At 41.0% G+C, this 18,837-nt stretch overlaps 1 protein-coding gene across 2 annotated transcripts in view; it reads right to left on the bottom strand.

Moving 5' to 3' along the window:
* STAG1 (stromal antigen 1) overlaps positions 1-18,837 on the bottom strand; it is a 107,567-nt gene that overhangs the window by 4,644 nt on the left and 84,086 nt on the right. For both annotated transcript variants that reach the window (XM_053389733.1, XM_053389734.1), the window contains 15 exons: positions 16,748-16,840; positions 16,561-16,650; positions 16,088-16,291; positions 14,501-14,571; positions 14,027-14,114; positions 13,176-13,256; positions 11,476-11,568; positions 9,259-9,433; positions 7,684-7,823; positions 6,340-6,441; positions 5,912-6,060; positions 4,737-4,865; positions 3,084-3,289; positions 731-902; positions 2-112 (listed from right to left, as the gene is read on the bottom strand). In XM_053389733.1, the coding sequence (XP_053245708.1) occupies positions 2-112; positions 731-902; positions 3,084-3,289; positions 4,737-4,865; positions 5,912-6,060; positions 6,340-6,441; positions 7,684-7,823; positions 9,259-9,433; positions 11,476-11,568; positions 13,176-13,256; positions 14,027-14,114; positions 14,501-14,571; positions 16,088-16,291; positions 16,561-16,650; positions 16,748-16,840 (1,904 nt within the window). The remainder of the gene's footprint in view (position 1; positions 113-730; positions 903-3,083; positions 3,290-4,736; positions 4,866-5,911; positions 6,061-6,339; positions 6,442-7,683; positions 7,824-9,258; positions 9,434-11,475; positions 11,569-13,175; positions 13,257-14,026; positions 14,115-14,500; positions 14,572-16,087; positions 16,292-16,560; positions 16,651-16,747; positions 16,841-18,837) is intronic.

The following is an 18,837-nucleotide window of genomic DNA, read 5'->3' as shown; positions in this document are numbered from 1 at the left end:
CACTGCATGCCTTACACCACTTCGTCCTTTCATGTAGCTCATTCCCGTCCTGTCCTTTCGACTTAAGTCTTCTAATTTCTGTTGGCCCAGCCAAGATATCTGCATCTGAGGACTGAAGAATATGGTCATTCAGTCACAGAATGGATGCCCAACATACCATCTCTTAAGACTAATCTACCTCACTAGGTTCTTGTGTGGATAAAAAGGGCAAGGGGAAGAAAACAATGTATCCCACTCCTAGCTCCTGGGAGGAATGAAATGATAAAAACATGATAGTAAAGTAGAATACACCCCCCCTCGTTTTACACTGGGTTCACCCTTCCAGGGTGCAGCACTCAAAGCACAATATTTTGTGCCTCAGAAAAATGCAATACTTTACCCTGGTTGTTTTTGCCATGTGGAATGTGATTGCATTATCTATCACAAGTTCTGTTTTTGTCTGGAAATCTTTTGTTTTGTCTTTTAGAAGAAAGGGGCAGTTGTGCTGCCAGTCACAACTTGGTGATATTTTTAAACAAACAATAAAGAATACTTGGGAAGCTCTGCACTAAACTCCCCCTTGCCAAATTCCTTTGTTTCAGTTCAAAAACAGAAAGAATAGGAAGACTGCATTTGTATTCGTTTATGAAAGTGAGGTTTTTAAATTAAGCTTTTCTGGTAGAATTTTCATTCCAGCAGCATTTTAAATAGGAATTTCCTTTTACAAGGGAAGCATTTCATTGGTACATACTTGTGCAAAAAATCCTGCTCAGATCCAGGTTCTGACTCGTGTTCCTGAATTTGCTCCCCAATTTGCCGAGTGTTCTCTCTCAGCACCGTTGATGTGAGTTGTGGAGTCTGTAGAGCACCTGGAGTTTGGATGCTGTCATTTCTATTCAGCCAGGAGCCTTCAATATTCTCATCTGACAAAAGATAATAAATTATTACACACCACAAAGATTTAGTGCTATTGCCATTTTTAACTTGTGCTGATAATATACCATTTATTTTAAACAGTTTATAAAAATTTAGTTTTCTGTCACACTGAACAAATGAAGATTAATAAATCTAGCATTTTTCTTCAGGTTGAGCACTAATGTATTACTTCTGTGCCATTAAAAACACACCAGCTCTACAACAGAAATGTTTACTGCATAATCTATTTTTCTTCACAGACATATTGTAGGTGTTATGATTTCAGCATTATAGGGGATTTTTTTCATATGGTGTTTGCATCATGGTTCCTCCCACCTCTGCAACTATATCTCCGGAGGCTTCGCGTTGCTTTCGCTGAAGCCTGGAGAGCGAGAGGCGTCGGTGCGCACCGACCCCTCTCGCTCTCCAGGCTTCAGGGATAGCCACACGCAGCCCCTAAAGAGAAAGCCAAAACAGCAGGGAGAGGTTGCACGCAGCCTGTACGCTGCTCTTTGGGGCTGGGGGGGGCGGGAAATAATATTTTTTTCTTGATTTCCCCCTCTAAAAACTAGGTGCACCCTATGGTCCGGTGCGTCCTATGGAGCGAAAAATACTTTAAATCTCTTGGTTAATTTGAGACTTGAGCCAAAGGGCTTATCTCCTTTGACAGGTAGCATGCTTATGTTTTTTATGTTTTTTGTTTCTTAAACTTACTGTGCTAGATTCTATTGATGTTACTTTGTTGTGTCCTTTGTTTATAACCTTTTCATAATAAACCTGTTTTGAAAAGCTGCATAGACGTTGCAAAATAATGAAATATTAATAATTGAGCAACCCCAATCTCCTACCCAACTGCTTGTGAAATCTTAAGCAAGCTGCTCTGCAGGATATAATTTTTTTGAATATTTCATACCAATCTGTTTAATATATAAATATAGCATCTGGTGATCTTGGCAAGTGAATTTTGTGTCATTCCCCCAAATCCACTAATTTGCCTGACTTCTTGATACAAACAGTATATTGACCTTTTAGGATTACTCTAAAAAAATCTGCAAAGCTTTCTACATTCTCACTGCTCTTACTTCCTCCTTCTCTTGACAAACCCATCTGATATACCTTCAGTAGAAGCATGCGTACACACATTTACTCAATTACCTCTATTGCTACACTAAGAGAAGGTCCCTACAAGATTTGGTCTATTCAGTTTTTCAAACATCTCAAGCTGAGATATTTGGGAAACAGGATAAACTTTGCAAGCAGTCTCGCCCAGCCTAATCTCAGTCTAAACAGATTCTTTCCCCATCCTGGGAATCTTACCTAAGAGAAAACAAAATTTATGTGCCACAATGTTTGCTTTTATAGTTTTGAGACCTGCCAATTGCTCTCTATATCAATAAAACCTTTAAGTATGAAAAGATCGGACATACTCAATACTGCAAATATCTGAAAGACCACCTTAATCCCGGCAAGCTTTCTTGGGCGTTAAGATCAGCAGAAGGGTTCTCTCAGTAGTTCTGCTACCTGCACAAGTGCAGGGAAATAGTGGCCCAGAAGAGGGATTTCTCTGTGGCAACCCCTAAATTGTGGAACTTCCTACAAATTCCCCACAGAGTTCTGACTTATGCTGAAGATACCTCTGTGTCTTGGTTTTTGACAGTTACTTGGTTTTGTAGGCTCCATCTCTTTGATTTAATCTATCTTATTCTCTTTTGTTTAGAACTGTATTACTTGTTTTTATAATTGAATATGTTGTTGTAACAGGCCCTGAGACCCTATGGTGAAGGGTGGGTAATAAATCTTATAAACAAAGAAACAAAGATCTGTGTACTAGAAGCTACCTATGCACAATATGAATTAACTTTATGAAAGTGCTTTACTCATACAATGTAGAAATAGGACTTTTAATGAGATTCAAAGCCACTAGAATCTCCAGGAAAGCTTTGACTAACTTCTGTGAAAAGGCCTGGAAGGTTTTTATTTTTATTTTTTGCTTTTTCTATTTCTGCCTAAATAATGGGTTGTTTAAATATCCACCTTAACTCCCTTGCTGTCAAATGATGTTCCAATAAGAGATGCCACTCTCATATCCTGAGGTATGAGAACAGCATGAAATCAAAGAAAGTTTCACTTTTTTGTCAGGGGCAATTCTGGTCCACAAAGTAACAGGCATTCTTCAAACCCATACTTACCCTCAACTCTTTTCTTGTGAAGCGGAGGTCGGCCTTTCTTATTTCTCACTGAAGAGGCTTTGCTGCTACTGCTCCCACTATTTACGGACATCCTATCATCTTCCCCACCTGTAACTAATGAATTTCTGTAGGAAATCAGTGGAAGCCATACATCTTCCCTCCTCTCCATCATCTGTTCTGTTAGGAACTTCTCCAGGTAAGTGTGACTGGCGGCAGGAGAAGACAGCAAGAGGGTAAATTAATAAAATATGAATAAAATAGCTTTTGTAATCACAGTATCACTTCTGCCTTAATTAGCCATCAGATGTTCTGCATTATACCAGGGTCATCTACATTCAGAGGGAAATTTACCCTGACTGTTTGTAGGGTGGGGGGTAAAGTTTTCCTGCCAATAGCTAAAAACTGATGTATTTGCGGAGTGGGGTTATGTGGGGTGGACACATATAGGGATTCCCATGTGCACATGTAACGTATTAACAAAACTGCACATACAAACACTATGAAATACTCCCTTAGCTACTCGGTTTCATTTTTTTCCCCCATCCACAAGAGCAGCAGAAATTTTCTGGTTGTTGCAGCTGGCAATATTTATGTGCAGATTTAGAATATGCAGGCTCGGGCTGTGCAAGGTTATACAAGAGAATAATATTTATTTATTTAAAGATCAGTATATCCTCGTCAACTGCCCAGTGTCTTCTTCCAATCAAAGCTGCTACATAAGGATTAGATTTATTCCCAATATAGTTCGTGAACACCCTGCAAGTCTAATGTTTTGGCTCCCAAATGCCACAAACCTAGAAGTGAGTGTTTCGGTTTGCAGGAGCTTCCTGTTTCCGAACATTTTGGAAGTCAAACGGACTTCTGGAATGGATTCAGTTTGACTTCCGAGGTACCACTGTATCGTTTTTGTGAAGCCAAACTACCTTTTATTATTATTTTTATTTACACTGTGTTCACAAATGTACTAAGCATATATACAAGGACTAAAAATCTGCAAAACCTATGTGCAAATAATTTATCATCGAAAAATTAATACAAAATAAAGGGAGAAGAAGCAGTTTTTAAAGCATTATGCATAGTCAGAATACTATTTCAGCATCCTCAGGCTAGCACACAAACCAACTAAAGGGACTTGAGCCTGAAGACCTAGCTTGTAGAAGGAGTCCAACTCACGAGATCTTGCCAGTTCTTGCTCCCTCAACCCTCACAAAGAGGACAGGCGATCAGGAGGATAAGCCTCCTTTTCTAGAGTCAAGGTACATTATTTGTTTATTACCTGCCTACATTGCTTCAGAGTATGAGACAGGATGCTATGGGAACATGGTTTTAAGAATAGATAATCCATGGTTCCCTAAATCCAAACAGTTTGAACCCTTGTGGATTCCAAAGCCAGTTACAGAAATTGCCATTACACGTAATTTCAAACTGCAGATAATTCTTAGCTTCCTGTATACAGATCAATAACATTCCTCTTTAGCTAGGCATCCAACCATTAATCTATGGCCTTTTAAAAGCGGGGGTGGGGGTGTTATGATTTTTCTGTGATCATGTTTTTAATGTTGTACACTGCCCTGGAATCTTCAGATTAAGGGTGGTATATAAATTGAATAAACAACAACAAAATAAACATACAATCAGCAAAACAGTACTTACACTGTCTTTTTGTCCTGCCGCAGGAGTTTAGAAGAAAATTCACTAAGCACTTCCAAGAAAGCAAGGTTAGGAGGAGGATATTCTTGGCCTTTCTGATTCTGATATTTAAAAGCAAATTCTATGCCATCTCTGTAATAAGATTCAAAGGACATAACTGATTTATTTGCAACACTATACTGCCCAATAACTAATATTCTCTGTGCAGTGAACAGCTCAACATAAAAGCCATATTTCAAAAAACAAAACAAAATAAGGAAATGGCAATAGCCACAACAAATAACTGAACCACCACCAGCAAACTTTTTAAAAAGCACTAAAGGAGCTTAAGAATTTTAAAAGCCTGGGACTAAAAGAAGTATAATGAGGGTGTCAAGTGAGCCTCTCTACAGAGGACATTCCACAACCAGGGCACCACCCCTGAAAAAGCCCTCCTTCAAGTATCCCACCCCCATCAAACTTCATTCTACAGGGGAATGTGGAAAAGGGCCTCTAAATATGACTTTAGAGTCTGGTATACATAGGAGGATGCAATCCTTCAGGTACCCTGTGTCACAAAGGCATTTAGGATTTAAAAGGTAATGCCTAAACTTTGAAGAGGACTGGGAAACATACTGGCAGCCAGTGCATATGAAAAATGAGGGACGTAACATAGGCATATTGGTCAGATCCTGTTAATAAATCTTGCCTGGTTTTGGACAAGCTGAAGTTTCTAGACTCTTTTAAAAGACATCCCCATTATATAATGCACTGCTGCAATCTAAGTAGGACACTAGGGCATGAATAATTGTTATTTGGACATTTATCTGTCCATGTAATGCCACAGTTGAGCTCTTAGTCAAAGGTGATAAAAGGCACCCCAAGCCACTGAGACCATTTCTGTCACTTTAGGCACCAGAAGTCAAATGTTCCAGTTTACCACCCAATCTGACAGAATCTAGAGAGGGAGATGGAATTGCTAAACATCCCACATCCACTAGTCAAGGATTTTAAAATATTAAACTAATACAAACAGAAATTTATCTCCGACACCAGCGTATTTCTCATAAGCATATTTGCTGAATTCATAAACAGAAAGAACAGCAAATTGCTGTTATTATTTGACAAACTGACACGATTCCACACTAAAAATTTCTCACACAGGTTAAGTGCCTTTTAATGTATCCCTTGCCACTCACTTGTGTAACGTGGCTACAGCCTCTCTCGTCTTGATCTGGTCCAGGCCAAAAGTAAGAGCAAACCTTCGGGCCAACTCCTTAATCCCACTGACATGGGCTGATGTCCTGTCCAAGTTAGGACCTTGCTCTTGAACAAGTTCGTTAAACAGCTAAAGAAAGAATTGAATGGTTAAAATTTAAAACACAAGTGTTTCAAATGGAAGTCTGCAGCATATACATGGGTGTCAGCTGCCATGTAATAAATATTTAGGGTTATATGAATTTGTTTCAACACTGGAAATGAATGACAACAAATCTATTAATTATGTCTAACACAGCAGTAAAAAGAAGTGGTCAATAGCAATAAATATAGCAGTTTGGGGGGGAAACTTCCACTTTAATTCAGAACTGTTTCACAAGTTACAATTCTTGATGCCTAAGATTCTTACCTGCTGCAAACTGAGAATGAGGGTTTTTGCACACTGAATTTTATCAATTTGCCTTGTTTTACTCAATGTCTCCTTAATTATATCCCCATAGTCATTGTAGTACTAAAAGAAAGAAAATAAACACTCTTTTAGTTGTGACATGTAACATTTAGTCTTGACTATCTTCAATTTGATGCTTTTGAATTATGGTGCTGGAGGAGACTATTGAGAGTCCCATGGACTGCAAGAAGATTAAACCTATCCATTCTTAAGGAAATCAGCCCTGAGTGCTCACTGGAAGGACAGATCCTGAAGCTGAGGCTCCAATACTTTGGCCACCTCATGAGAAGAGAAGACTCCCTGGAAAAGACCCTGATGTTGGGAAAGATGGAGGGCACAAGGAGAAGGGGACGACAGAGGACGAGGTGGTTGGATAGTGTTTTTGAAGCTACCAGCATGAGTTTGACCAAACTGCGGGAGGCAGTGGAAGACAGAAGTTCCTGGCGTGCTCTAGTCCATGGGGTCACGAAGAGTCGGACATGACTAAATGACTAAACAACAACAATCTTCAATTTTATGTACTCTTTCTGTACAGTGGTACCTCTGGTTACAAACTGAATTCATTCTGGAGGTCCGTTCCTAAGCTGAAACCGTTCTTATCCTGAGGCGTGATTTTGCTAATGGGTTTTCCGGTGCGCAATTTCTCTTCACATCCTGAGGCAAAGTTCACAACTAGGAGCAGCTACTCCTGGGTCAGCAGAGTTCGTAACCCGAAGCGTTCATAACCAGAGGTACCACTGTATTCTGTTCCCCTTCAGTTGACAATGCTTTATAGTGAATTTAGGGATTTTTGATGTGGTGCAGTGGGGGAGGAGAGGAAGAGGAAGCCCTAACGTGTCATTTGATGTCAATCAGAGGGCTGAATTCACACTCTTTGCTCCTTCAATGGAAGAAGCTTCCATACATAGAATAAGAACTCTGCTCATGGAAGGACTGTTTCCATGAGTAGCACTCTATTTCTATGAATGGAAGCTTCCTAGAGACAGGGTTAGTCGGTTTTACATTGTTTGGGCCAAAGAGCTAGCAATCACTCCCACACGCTAATATATTTCAGCTGTATTATTACTAAAAATCTTGCAGGATTCATTGAACCATAAAATTATAGAGTTGGAAGGGACCCCAAGGGTCATCTAGTCTAACCCCCTGAGATGCAGGATTCAAGGATAATTAAGACTAGACAAAGTACTAACGCTGTCCAATAAGAGTATCATTCAAAACAAGGCAAAACCACATCCTGGAAGTTAATGCAGTTCACAGCACAAATCTGATATTATTATGAGAAATGAAACAATTATGGAACCATACCTTCATATAATGTTTGAAGATATCAGCTGCTGCATGCATGTCTACAATGTCATAAATTATAAGTTTGCTAAAGGCAGCCAAAAGGTTTCTTCTCTTGTGTAAAGCTTCAATTTTATTAGCTTCATCCTCTTCATCTCCCTCTAGACATTAAAGCAGTAAAATATTTGTTACCTTTGAAACTGACATTGAACTCTACTTCACAAATTCAACTGGCACTCAATACAATTCACTAAAATATGACTGGATGGTTTAAGTGGGATCACAGTCAGACAGCAATTTGGTGAATACTCAAAATGAATTATGAGTATTGGTAGGAGTTTGAACTCTGGAAGTTGAGCTCTCATTGTAACTAAGCCACAAATTTGACATTTTAACTAGTCTAGTAGTTGCATTTGCACATCATAATAAAGCATGGTTTAGTGAAATATGCATGAGAAACAGCAGGCTTTAGCTCACATACTCCTTCCACCCTGTGGCTGGGAGGAGGTCCTCAGAAGCTTTTAGTTTGAGTTTTAGATAACCGTCATGCTGTCTGATGCAACAAATTGTGGTTAATGTTAACCATGGGCAGTTTCAGACAAGCCAACTTCAAACCCTACTTACTGAAGCTGTCTTGTTTGAACTAGCTATGGTTAGTTTGAACACAATTCTAGATCTGGATGATACAATGAACTGTTGTTAAATGAAACTGAAAATAAATGCTTTCAAAGTCCTCCTCATCCATTACATGGGAAGTGGTGATGGGAAAGCATGTGAGCCTAAGGCTTCCTATAGGTTATGCACGTCATGAGAAACAATAGATTATTATTACATGTGAAGGTGGCAAGAATATCAAGCAAGTTTTTTTAAAAAAAGGAAGGAAAGCTAACTGAAATTCTATGAAAAATTATTACATCTCAAATTGTTTTCTTTTACTAATCATTATTTTATTTGTTTGCCACCTTTCCATAGTTAAAACTTTGATCAAGGCAGCTTACAACATAAAATATTTATATAAACACAAATAAAAGCAGTCATAATAAATAAAAATACCTAAAAAGTACACAACCAAATTGAACAATTTCCACATAAATCATAAGCTCTAAAAATAAAGATACCCCTCCTAAGCAATACTCCAACTGCATGCACCAAAACACTATCAATGCAATACAATCACTTCTGAGATTACTTGTAAGACACTGGTGTACAATGAGTGGTAGCATATACAACAGTGATGGAGGACCTGTGGCGTTCCAGATGTTGCTGGACTACAACTCCCATCATTCCTGATCACCGGTCATACTGCCTAGGTCTATTGGGAGTTGGAGTAATCTGGAAAGCCACAGGTTCTCAGTCTCTAATTTACAAGCTTGTGGTATGCTCATTCTCTCTGTGAAACAGATGAATTACTAATGATACCACATTTCACACTCCCATGAAGTAACCTAGAAATGGGGTTTAGAGGACAAAAACACTGATAAGGAAAGATAAATATGAGGAAAATATAGCCCATAAATGAAATAAACATGATAAATGGGTAAGGTGTGTGGTTTTTGAATCTATGTGCAAGTATAAATCAAGATAACAAACATTTACCCATGCTCTGGTTCTCATCATCCTGGTCAATGAAGACATGGTCCATTACAAAGCTAAGGAGTTCAGACTGGAGACCTGAATCTGGATTAAACACCAAAGGTTGAAGACCCTCCCTGCCTCCACTCATCAGCTGGTGGCTAAAAATCATCAACAGATCACAGAGCAGCATGAAAGCCTGGAACACAAAATAACTGCAGTCAATCACTCTGTAGACATCAAGAAAGGCTCAGATTCCAAATGAACAATCTGAAGCATGAGATTTCAACACAAATATTTGGTGGATCACACAATTCAGCTGTTGCAGAGGAGAACTGCCAATAAAGGGCAATGCTGAACTAAGGAAAGCTGCTTTAGATGAAGCAGCAAGTTATTATTGACCTCTCTAAGTTATTATTCAGCAATAACTGGGGTGTACATGTTGAAAAGGTTCAAAGCTGCATGGGTAATAAATCCTTGCCATTACTTCCCAGACAGCTAAAGAAAAGGTGTGTAATAGCTACTATAAATAGGTGTGTGTGTGTGTGTGTGTGTGTGTTTATCTATATCTACCGTATTTTTTGCCCTATAAGACGCACTTTTTCCCCTCCAAAAAATGAAGGGGAAATGTGTGTGCGTCTTATGGGGTGAATGCAGGCTCCTTGGCTTCAGCGATAGCAACACGAAGCCTCCGAAGCCTGCGCTCCGGAGGCTTTGCGTTGCTTCCGCTGAAGCCAGGAGAGTCTGCTCTTTGAGGCTGGCGGTGGGGGAAAGCAGCGCCTCCTCCATCGCCAGCCCCAGAGGATGGGGGGCAGCGGGAAGGCGCGCGACGTGCGCTCTTTAAAGGGGCTCCGCAGCTTCGGCTGGCTTTTCTAGGAGGTGGGGGAATTCCCCCACCTCGTAGAAAAGCCCGTAGGAGCCGCGCACACTTTGAAGAGTGCGCCGCTCTTGGGGGCTTTTCCCCAAGGAGGGAGAAGGGACTGACTGGCCGAGTCCGTACCTTCTCCCTCCTGTGGGCTTTTGCGGGAGATGGGGGAATTCCTCCACCTCCCGCAAAAGCAGGCAAAAGCCACGCACTCTTTAAAGGGGCTCCGCGGCTTCTGCTGGCTTTTCTAGGAGGTGGGGGAATTCCCCCACTTCGTAGAAAAGCCCGCAGGAGCCGCACACCCTTTGAAGAGCGCGCCGCTCTTGGGGGCTTTTCCCTGAGGAGGGAGAAGGGACTGACTGGCCGTTTCAGTCCCTTTTCCCTCCTGGTCGAAAAGCCCGTAGGAGTCGCGCAAGGCTCCTGTGGGCTCTTGCGGGAGGTGGGGGAATTCCGCCACCTCCCGCAAAAGCAGGGAGAAGGTCTTGGAGTAGTGCACAGGCTGCGTGCAGCCTGTCCGCTGCTCCCAGAGCTGCGGGGGGGGGGGAATCATATTTTTTCCTTGACCCCCCCCCGAAAACTAGGTGCGTCCTATGGGCCGGTGCGTCCAATAGGGCGAAAAATACGGTATATCGAGAAAGAGATTCCTATTCCATCCTAATGCCTATGCACCATTCAGGAGCAGCTTAAAAATAATATCATAGATTTCATGAACCAAACCAATCAATATGCTAATGGCATAATTTACCTTCCCCGCCTCCACAAATTAATATCTGTGTGTCTGGTGTTGTCACATTTCCATGAATTATTCTAGATTGGACACTTAGTTGTTTTTTTAAAGTACAGTGTGAACTCTTGAATTCAATGAGAGTGGTTTTGACGTTACATTAAACTTGAGTGCTTATGGGAGATAAAAGGAAGGAAGCGGCAAGGGAATGAATTGTCTACTGAATTCTGAAATGACACTTAGTTCTTGAGGTTACTTGCAAGTAATTTTAATTAATTCCTTCAGTACATTTAAAGTTCTGATGAAAATAAAGGAAATCTAATTTTTGTGCTGCATGACATGATAAAAACAAGCTCTTTGCAATGAAGATACTTAATCTTCATCCAGAATCCAGCCACATAAAATTAAAGCATCTTTGACTCTGTGGCTAATTATATTCATCCTCTGTGAAAGTTGTCCCCAACAAACAAAAATGATTTTGGTAGGCAAAAAACAAAACACTTTTGCAAAATTTAACATGTCTGTGATTTTATTATTCATGCTAATCAAGGAGTGTGTGTGTAGTGTGTGTTGTTTTAACACGGTGTAAAACACAGCTTTAAAATATTTACTTAAGTTTGACATGTTGAAAATTTGTTGAAATTTCTTTTACCTCTTCTTTGACTGGAGTGTTTACATTTGATAGACACTGTTGGCAAACAGCCAGAAATGATTTCACTGTTTTCCTCAACACCAACAAATCTTCCTGGAGCAAATATTAAACAGGAATTAATTGTTTACATATTAATCAAAGTTTGTCTAGTCAAGACCAAAATAAAAAAGGATTATAGTAGGATTACTGAAAAAAGCCCCAGTCCATCAAGACAGCTACTGAGATAGACAGAAAGACAAAAGAAAACTAAACCAAATTACACTATTTATAAATAAAGTAATTTTTGGCCTAGAGAAGGCCTGCAAGGTGGTTCAGAATCACTTTTTAAAAATCGTAATATAACACGACAGTAAGTTACAGAGAACTGTTAAAACCAGAGCCCAAGTAACAGGTATATAGTATGAGGGGGCAGAAAAATATAATTTGTATAATCTAACAATACAATCTTTGGGAGTTTTGTGTGTGTTTCTTTAAAGTGAAAAATTTGTGGAATATTGCCAGTTTCAGCAGATGGGGCTACTCAATCCTCTCCCCTTCCCAAGCTGCTTTGCTCCCCATGAGGTAAAAAACCAAAATAGAAACACCACACACACAATATGAGAATCCTGAATCTTTTCCTCTGAGACTGTTGATGCACTTATTCTGGCCTTAACTCTGCAAAAATAGGAAGCTTTACTATCCACGAAGCCCATCATAATCACATAAACTCTCAAAATTAGCAAGTTAAGACATCAGGGAGCAATGAGGTATAACACAGAGAATCGATGTTACTTTTGCTGCAGACTAGAAAGCTCACTGAACAGATATGACGAATACCTTGATTGAAAAGTTCATACCTTTACATATGCACTCAGACAAACAAAAATAACAGAAAGATCCTCTGCTTCAAGGGTGCTTCATCAATAAAAACCATAGAATAATCTATAGTTCTAAAACACAGCCAGCAAGTTAAAAGTGAAAGGGTAAGAATATAAGAGCTGCAACCATGAACAGGCTCTTTAAAAACCTCTAAAAAGCACGGGAGAACAGGACAGGCATCACTTAGTGTCCAAAAGATAACAGATGGTACAAAGGACTAAAGAGGTAGCTTGATAATTTGCTTATCAAGCATTCCCTTAGAGGCAGGCCGTAATTCACACGGTAATAGGAGAAAATTGCACTGTAATCTTGATTTTTTCATGGTAACTATTCCTGAACTTGATATGCAGAGGGTAGTTATAGTGAGTCTGTGAGGAAGCTGCAAGGCCTTCATATAAGAATCTGAGATTATGATGTATAAATCAAATTGACAAGGCTTAACAATGACTTCTGAAGCACATTCAAGAAGTGAAATCTTGTTCTTCTGTTCCAGCTAAGATAGCAAACTAGCACATGTAAACTTTGCTTCAGCCTAGGACACATTTTCTATCAGTGTCTAGATGAGATGCTAGTCTGAGAAACTCTGCTCTTTTAGCAAAAGCAAGTGCAAATGCATTAATATTTCACTTAATATATAGGGAAAATCCTAGACTCAAATTAATTCCTTTTAAAAATCTCTATCTACCTCACTTATGTTCACAGCTGTCTGAGTTGCTACAGTGTAGAAATACTAAACAAAACTAACCATGCAATGATACATGGAAGGACACAAAATGGAGAGCACAGCGGAATCAGATGAGTAACAACACCTTCAGAAAGATTAGAATCCAAATGTTTCTTACTTTTGAAGGAGATCCTTCTGTTATCTTTACCAGCTGCCAGAGAATAGAATAATGGGAACACTGAAGAGCCTGCACCACTATCTGAAACAAAATGGACATAAAATGAAGACAGAAGTGCAAAGTTATGCAATTTGGAACATAAATAGTTTTTTTGTGGGGAAACAGCAGGTTGTATAATCCACTTTTAAAGGGTTGTTTTTTTATCCCCCCTATTTTACTATACTTTAGGGGCCATTTACTTATCTTTGAAGCTAGAAAAGAAAAACTGAGACTTTCACAGTAGTTTAAAACAATGATCAAGTTTTAGACAGTACAGAAACATATACTGAGCATTCTGACTTCTGGTTTCAACCAGGCGATTCCCAAACTAGAAATGCTTTAGTTCGATAATATGAGCATTGCTATGATTACTAGAGCACAACATCAACGTCACCACAAGTGACCTCAAGGAGGCATCACAGAATTACAAGAAAGCATTAGGTGGTTGGAGAAACATTTAATTGTGAAGTATTGACAAATTCTTTATTACAGATAAAGACAACCCTGCCTATCGCTATATCAGCAGTGCAAAATATAAATCATAATGAGTCAGGCTCCCTTCTAAGAATGCAAAGTTAAAACTTGCTACAGTCAGGGAAGACACATTCCATGTTGGAGCCTTGTCTACAAAAATTAATCATTTTATATGCCTGTGGATTCCTTTTGAAGTATTGTGTAACTCAGAAGTCTTTAAATTACATTTCTGCAAAAAATGAGATTGTATTTCTCAATTAATCTTATTCTTGCACTTATTTTTAGAAGGGGGAATTTAAGTTCCTTAGTAGAAACTAAACACACATTGCCATTATTACCTGTTCTGGCATAGCTCCATGTTCAATTCCAGTCCTCAGTAACCTGTAGCAGTTACTAAACAAATCCCATTTTGTAAGATCGTGAGCACTGAAAGTAGCAGTAAAAATAAAATAAAATATATCAATATACCAAATAAAAACATAACAAAAATTGTTCTGTTACAATAAAATCATTGTTATGATTAGGTGGATTAGTAACTCAACTGTGCATCATCTCTTAAAGCAAGGATTTGATTTAGAATGGGTATGTTTCAGAACCATCTTGCTCAGTGGCACTGAACATTTCATCAAGTATTTCCAAAATATGTGCTTAAGTTCTACACATGACTTGAAACCTTCCAATTTCTTTAGCACTTTTCAGCCTTTGTTCTACATATCACTTTTTCATATCTTCTCTAATGTTGTGCATCACGTGTAACTTGGCTATGTAACTACATCAATTGATTTGGCTAACAACATGTCAAAGGCACATACTTGTGGAAAGACGTTAACCTCTTTAAAGTGGAGAGAACGTTGTATATGTCATCATCATCGGCTTCTTCTCCCTGGAAACAGAATATACTGGATCAAGGACTGAACACTTTAAAATGTGCTTAATTTACAGTGCTACAGTGTTAAGAGGTTAAATCCATACATGTATAGCCTACCTACAATTAGTGATGGCAACTAAGATTAGAATTGAGATCCTGTGCATTTTGGAAACTAAATTTTCCTGTTCCAAATGCCTGAATCCATTGCAAACTGAGTCAAAACTCGTTCAAAACTTCAGGCTTTGAACTTCAGTTCAAAACTTCACTAGGAGAAGTGCCAAGCACAAAAGCTGCCCATTCCCTTTCCCATTCAAACTCACTGCTACAGTTGGCAGACCTCACTGTGAACTCCCAGGAGATGTTCAGCTCTGCCATGGCTGCATCTCAGGTACAAGGATTAATGAGTGATACGGTTTCCATAAGACTTTATATCACAGAAGGGCAGTGATATAAAAGTTAAATGCAGTGGTGGCTCGCAAGACGAAATTAATTCGTTCCGCAAGTTTTTTCTTCTTGCGAGTTTTTCGTCTTGCGAAGCACGGTTTCCCATAGGAATGCATTGAAAATCAATTAATGCGTTCCTATGGAGACCGCCTTCAGACCAGGTCTGGCGACAGTCTGTCCCCGGACCTCTTCTGAAGGCTGGCGGGGGGAGAAGGACTTTTCTCCCCACCGCCAGCCTTCAGAACAGCCTTCTGAAGGCTGGCGGTGGGAAGAAAAGCCCTTCTCCCGCTGCCAGCCTTCAGAAGAGTTCCCCAGGGCTGCCTAGGCTGAGGATAGCAGCCTGCTGCCCGGCGCGAGGGGCGCTCTGCTTCAGAGCGCCCCTCGCGCGGGGCAGACATTCGCAGCTTGGGGAGCCCTGCAGGACTTCCCCGCAGGGCTCTCCAAGCTGCGGGGCAGACATTCGCAGCTTGGGGAGCCCTGCAGGACTTCCCCGCAGGGCTCTCCAACCTGCGGATAGCAGCCTGCTGCCCCGCACGAGGGGCGCTCTTAAGCAGAGCGCCCCTCGCGCGGGACAGACATTTGCAGCTTGCGGAGCCCTGCAGGACTTCCCCGCAGGGCTCTCCAAGCTGTTCTGAATGTTGGCGGTGGGGAGGAAAAACCCTCCTCCCACCGCAAGCCCCGGGAACAGAGGAGAAGCGCTGCGCGCCTTCTCCTCTGTTCCCGGACCTCCCACCGCAAGCCTTCAGGACAGGTCCAGGAACAGAGGAGAAGGCGCGCTGCGCTTCCCCGCTGTCCCCCGAGATTTCCCTATGGGCTTTCGTCTTGCGAAGCAAGCCCATAGGGAAATTCGTCTTGGGAAGCTGCTAAAAATCGGAAAACCCTTTCGTCTTGCGGGTTTTTCGTTTAGCGAGGCATTCGTCTTGCGGGGCACCACTGTGCTTTGGACTAAATACGTTCATTTTTTTCCCCACCCACCTCTGTGTCTGGACCCTTTGCTTTTTACACCCCTAATACTTAACTTAGTTCTCATTTGGCTTTCTGGGATACAAAAAAAAAAAGGTACATAATTAAGAGATTTCAAATGCACCTCGTTTAGCAAATCCTCTACAGAATGGTTGAATCGGTCCACAAACTCATCAATGAGCTGGCTGTGAGCTATGTCAACTCTGTTCTGAATGGTATATTCTTCACTGCACAGAATGCTATATGTTTTGCTGCAGGCTTCAAGAACATCTGATTCCACATGCTTTTCTACAACGAATTTAATCTGTTTCAACAAGGCATCCAAATGCTGTGGGAGAGAGAGGAAATCTGGTCATTTATTATAGTATTATAAATTCTTATATGTTAGTTAAACATGAAAGTACCACAAGACAACAACAATTAATTACTTGTGCCCCGCCTGGGTTGTCTTAACCACTCTGGGCAGCTTCCAACAGAATATATCATATATTAAAAGCAACATTAGACAGCTTATCTAACACAAACACATCAATACAAATCAGTGGTATTCAGGCACCTGAAAGTTAAAACAGAACAGCTATTTGGGTATACTATTACCTTTTCCATTCTTCCTGTACTGTAAATTTCCAAGTCAAAAAACTGAGGAATTTGAAGAAGGTTTGCTACCTTTTCAGCATCAGCAGAATACTGGTAACAGAGAGAAGTAAAAAGGGAAAATAAATACCCAGGTGACAAAAAGCAATTATGCAACTAGCATTAAGAAATAACACTTTAGTGAATATACCTTTGACAGTAGCATGGGAAGTGCAATAATGAAGTGTTCTGTTAGTTTGTTTCGATCATCTATCTGAGTTTTTCTTTCTTTTGCTGTTAAAACCTATAAAAATTAGAAGTATATTACAAAACAAAGTACAATTCTTGGCTGCAACATTTCAAAGTCATTTTAAAAAGGCATCAGTGGAACTTTTTCAATTAGTATCTTTTAATCTAAGTGGCACAAAATGCACCTACTGACCAGGGAAGGCACTATATTAGTGAGACAACCATCTAAATTGTTAAAAAATCTTTTAAGTTATTAAAATGGCATTAAAGCTGACTCCACTGTAATAATGCCAGGTCAACTACAGCAGTGTAAATTATTACAGCAACACTTGCCAATGTAACTTATAAGTGCACCTTTCAGTTTCTTGTTTTGAGGACTATACTAGCTATACACACACTACACACACACACACACACAGAGAGAGAGAGAGAGAGAGAGAGAGAGAGAGAGAGAGAGTGTTTAGCAACCAATGTCATATTGGCTTGGTTTGCACAGTATGCTAAGCCATGGTTTCTTAACCCATGGCTTGTTGATCATCGGACTCCTGCTCAGTAGCTTAACTAAGTTTTTTTAACTTCTAACAAACCATTAAATGAAGTTATGTTTTGGCCAGGCATTACAAGTGTCAGAGGCTCAGGAGCAGAAGAGCAGGGGAGAGAGCAAATAGAGAGCGGAGGAGAGGAATCAGAGGGGAGCGTAGGGGAATATGACAGTGGACCGAGAGATTCCATGAGCTTCTCCAGCGAATCAGAAGATTCCCAGGAGGGGGCGCCTATGGTAAGAGCGAGGCGAATCCCAGGGGGGACGATCCATAAACAAGGAACCAGAGGGGAGTCCCAAAGGAGTAGCGGAGGAGTAGGGCCAGTTCCCCCACCAGAGCACAGTGGGGGGGAAGAGTCACGTGAGTCAGGACCAGCTTCTCCTCCATCGGGGAGTGGGGAGACGGAGGGAAGGCCAGGTCCAGCTAGCCTCCCCGAAAGGGGGAGCAGTGACACAAGTGTAACGGTCAGAAGGAAAGTGGGAGGCTGCGCGCGCGCGCCAAGTTCAAATGTGGAGGAGCGCGGGACAGCAGAAAACCCGGATTGGGAGCCAGGTCCTAAAGCCCGAAAGAGGGGGGGGGGAAGAGTCGGGAGAATCAGCGTCAGAAGAATCTCGGAGGGCTGAGACTCCGACTAGCAGAAGGACCCAGAGAAAGAAGGAACAGAGGAAGAGGTGGAGTAAGGCTAGAATCTTAAGCTGGTGTCAGGGGGGAGGAGATTCAGATGGGACTTCTACGGTCTGATGGATAGATGTAGCGTTGCGCGCTGCGCGTCTGGAAATGAGATTGAACTTCAATAAAGACTTTTTAACTTGAGCAAGAAGCAGCGTTGGTCTTGTGTGAGCTGGGACCTTGGGCAGCGCTGACAACAAGATAACACGGTACCACAGATCTATTGTGGCCAATGCTGCTGATTCTCCCACAAATACTCAAAATGGTGACCTTGCTCTAATACATGGGGTGTGCCAAACTCTGGACACTACAAGTCACCAATAGCAGATTTCCTTGCACCCAGCTGGGTAGATCAAAACACTCTCCCTCGTCAACCAGTGATCAGCAATGGTGAGGACAAAAAAACAAGCATGGAGGCATACACAAGAGAAGTAGATAGGGAGATGGAGGGGAAAGTCTGAGGGGAAAGAACTGAAGGAAAAAACACTGAAGACCCTGAGAAAGCAGTTCGAATGACAGAAGGATAGGTGGGAAGAGGAAGCAAAAGGTCACTACTCATAAATGGACACAAAGCAAACAGCAGAAAAGCTACAAATGAGAAGAATATTTTTCAGAGAAAAATGACCCAACTATCACAAGCAGGGTCAGTCTTCAGAGGACCCTGACTGATCCTTCCAGCAGGAGGCATCTTCCCTAACCATGGTTTGACTGCACCATTCAAGTCACTTGCCAATCTACAAAGCTGAGAGGCAAAATTGGCTAGAAAATGAAATGAATCCCTTGTTTCACAGCTGCTGCACTGCATGGCAAAGCGACTGCAGTATACTCTGTCAAGTTAACA

Source organism: Podarcis raffonei, chromosome 5 (assembly GCF_027172205.1).
Source record: "Podarcis raffonei isolate rPodRaf1 chromosome 5, rPodRaf1.pri, whole genome shotgun sequence".
NCBI lineage: Eukaryota > Metazoa > Chordata > Lepidosauria > Squamata > Lacertidae > Podarcis > Podarcis raffonei.
This window is presented reverse-complemented; position numbering and strand designations above follow the sequence as displayed.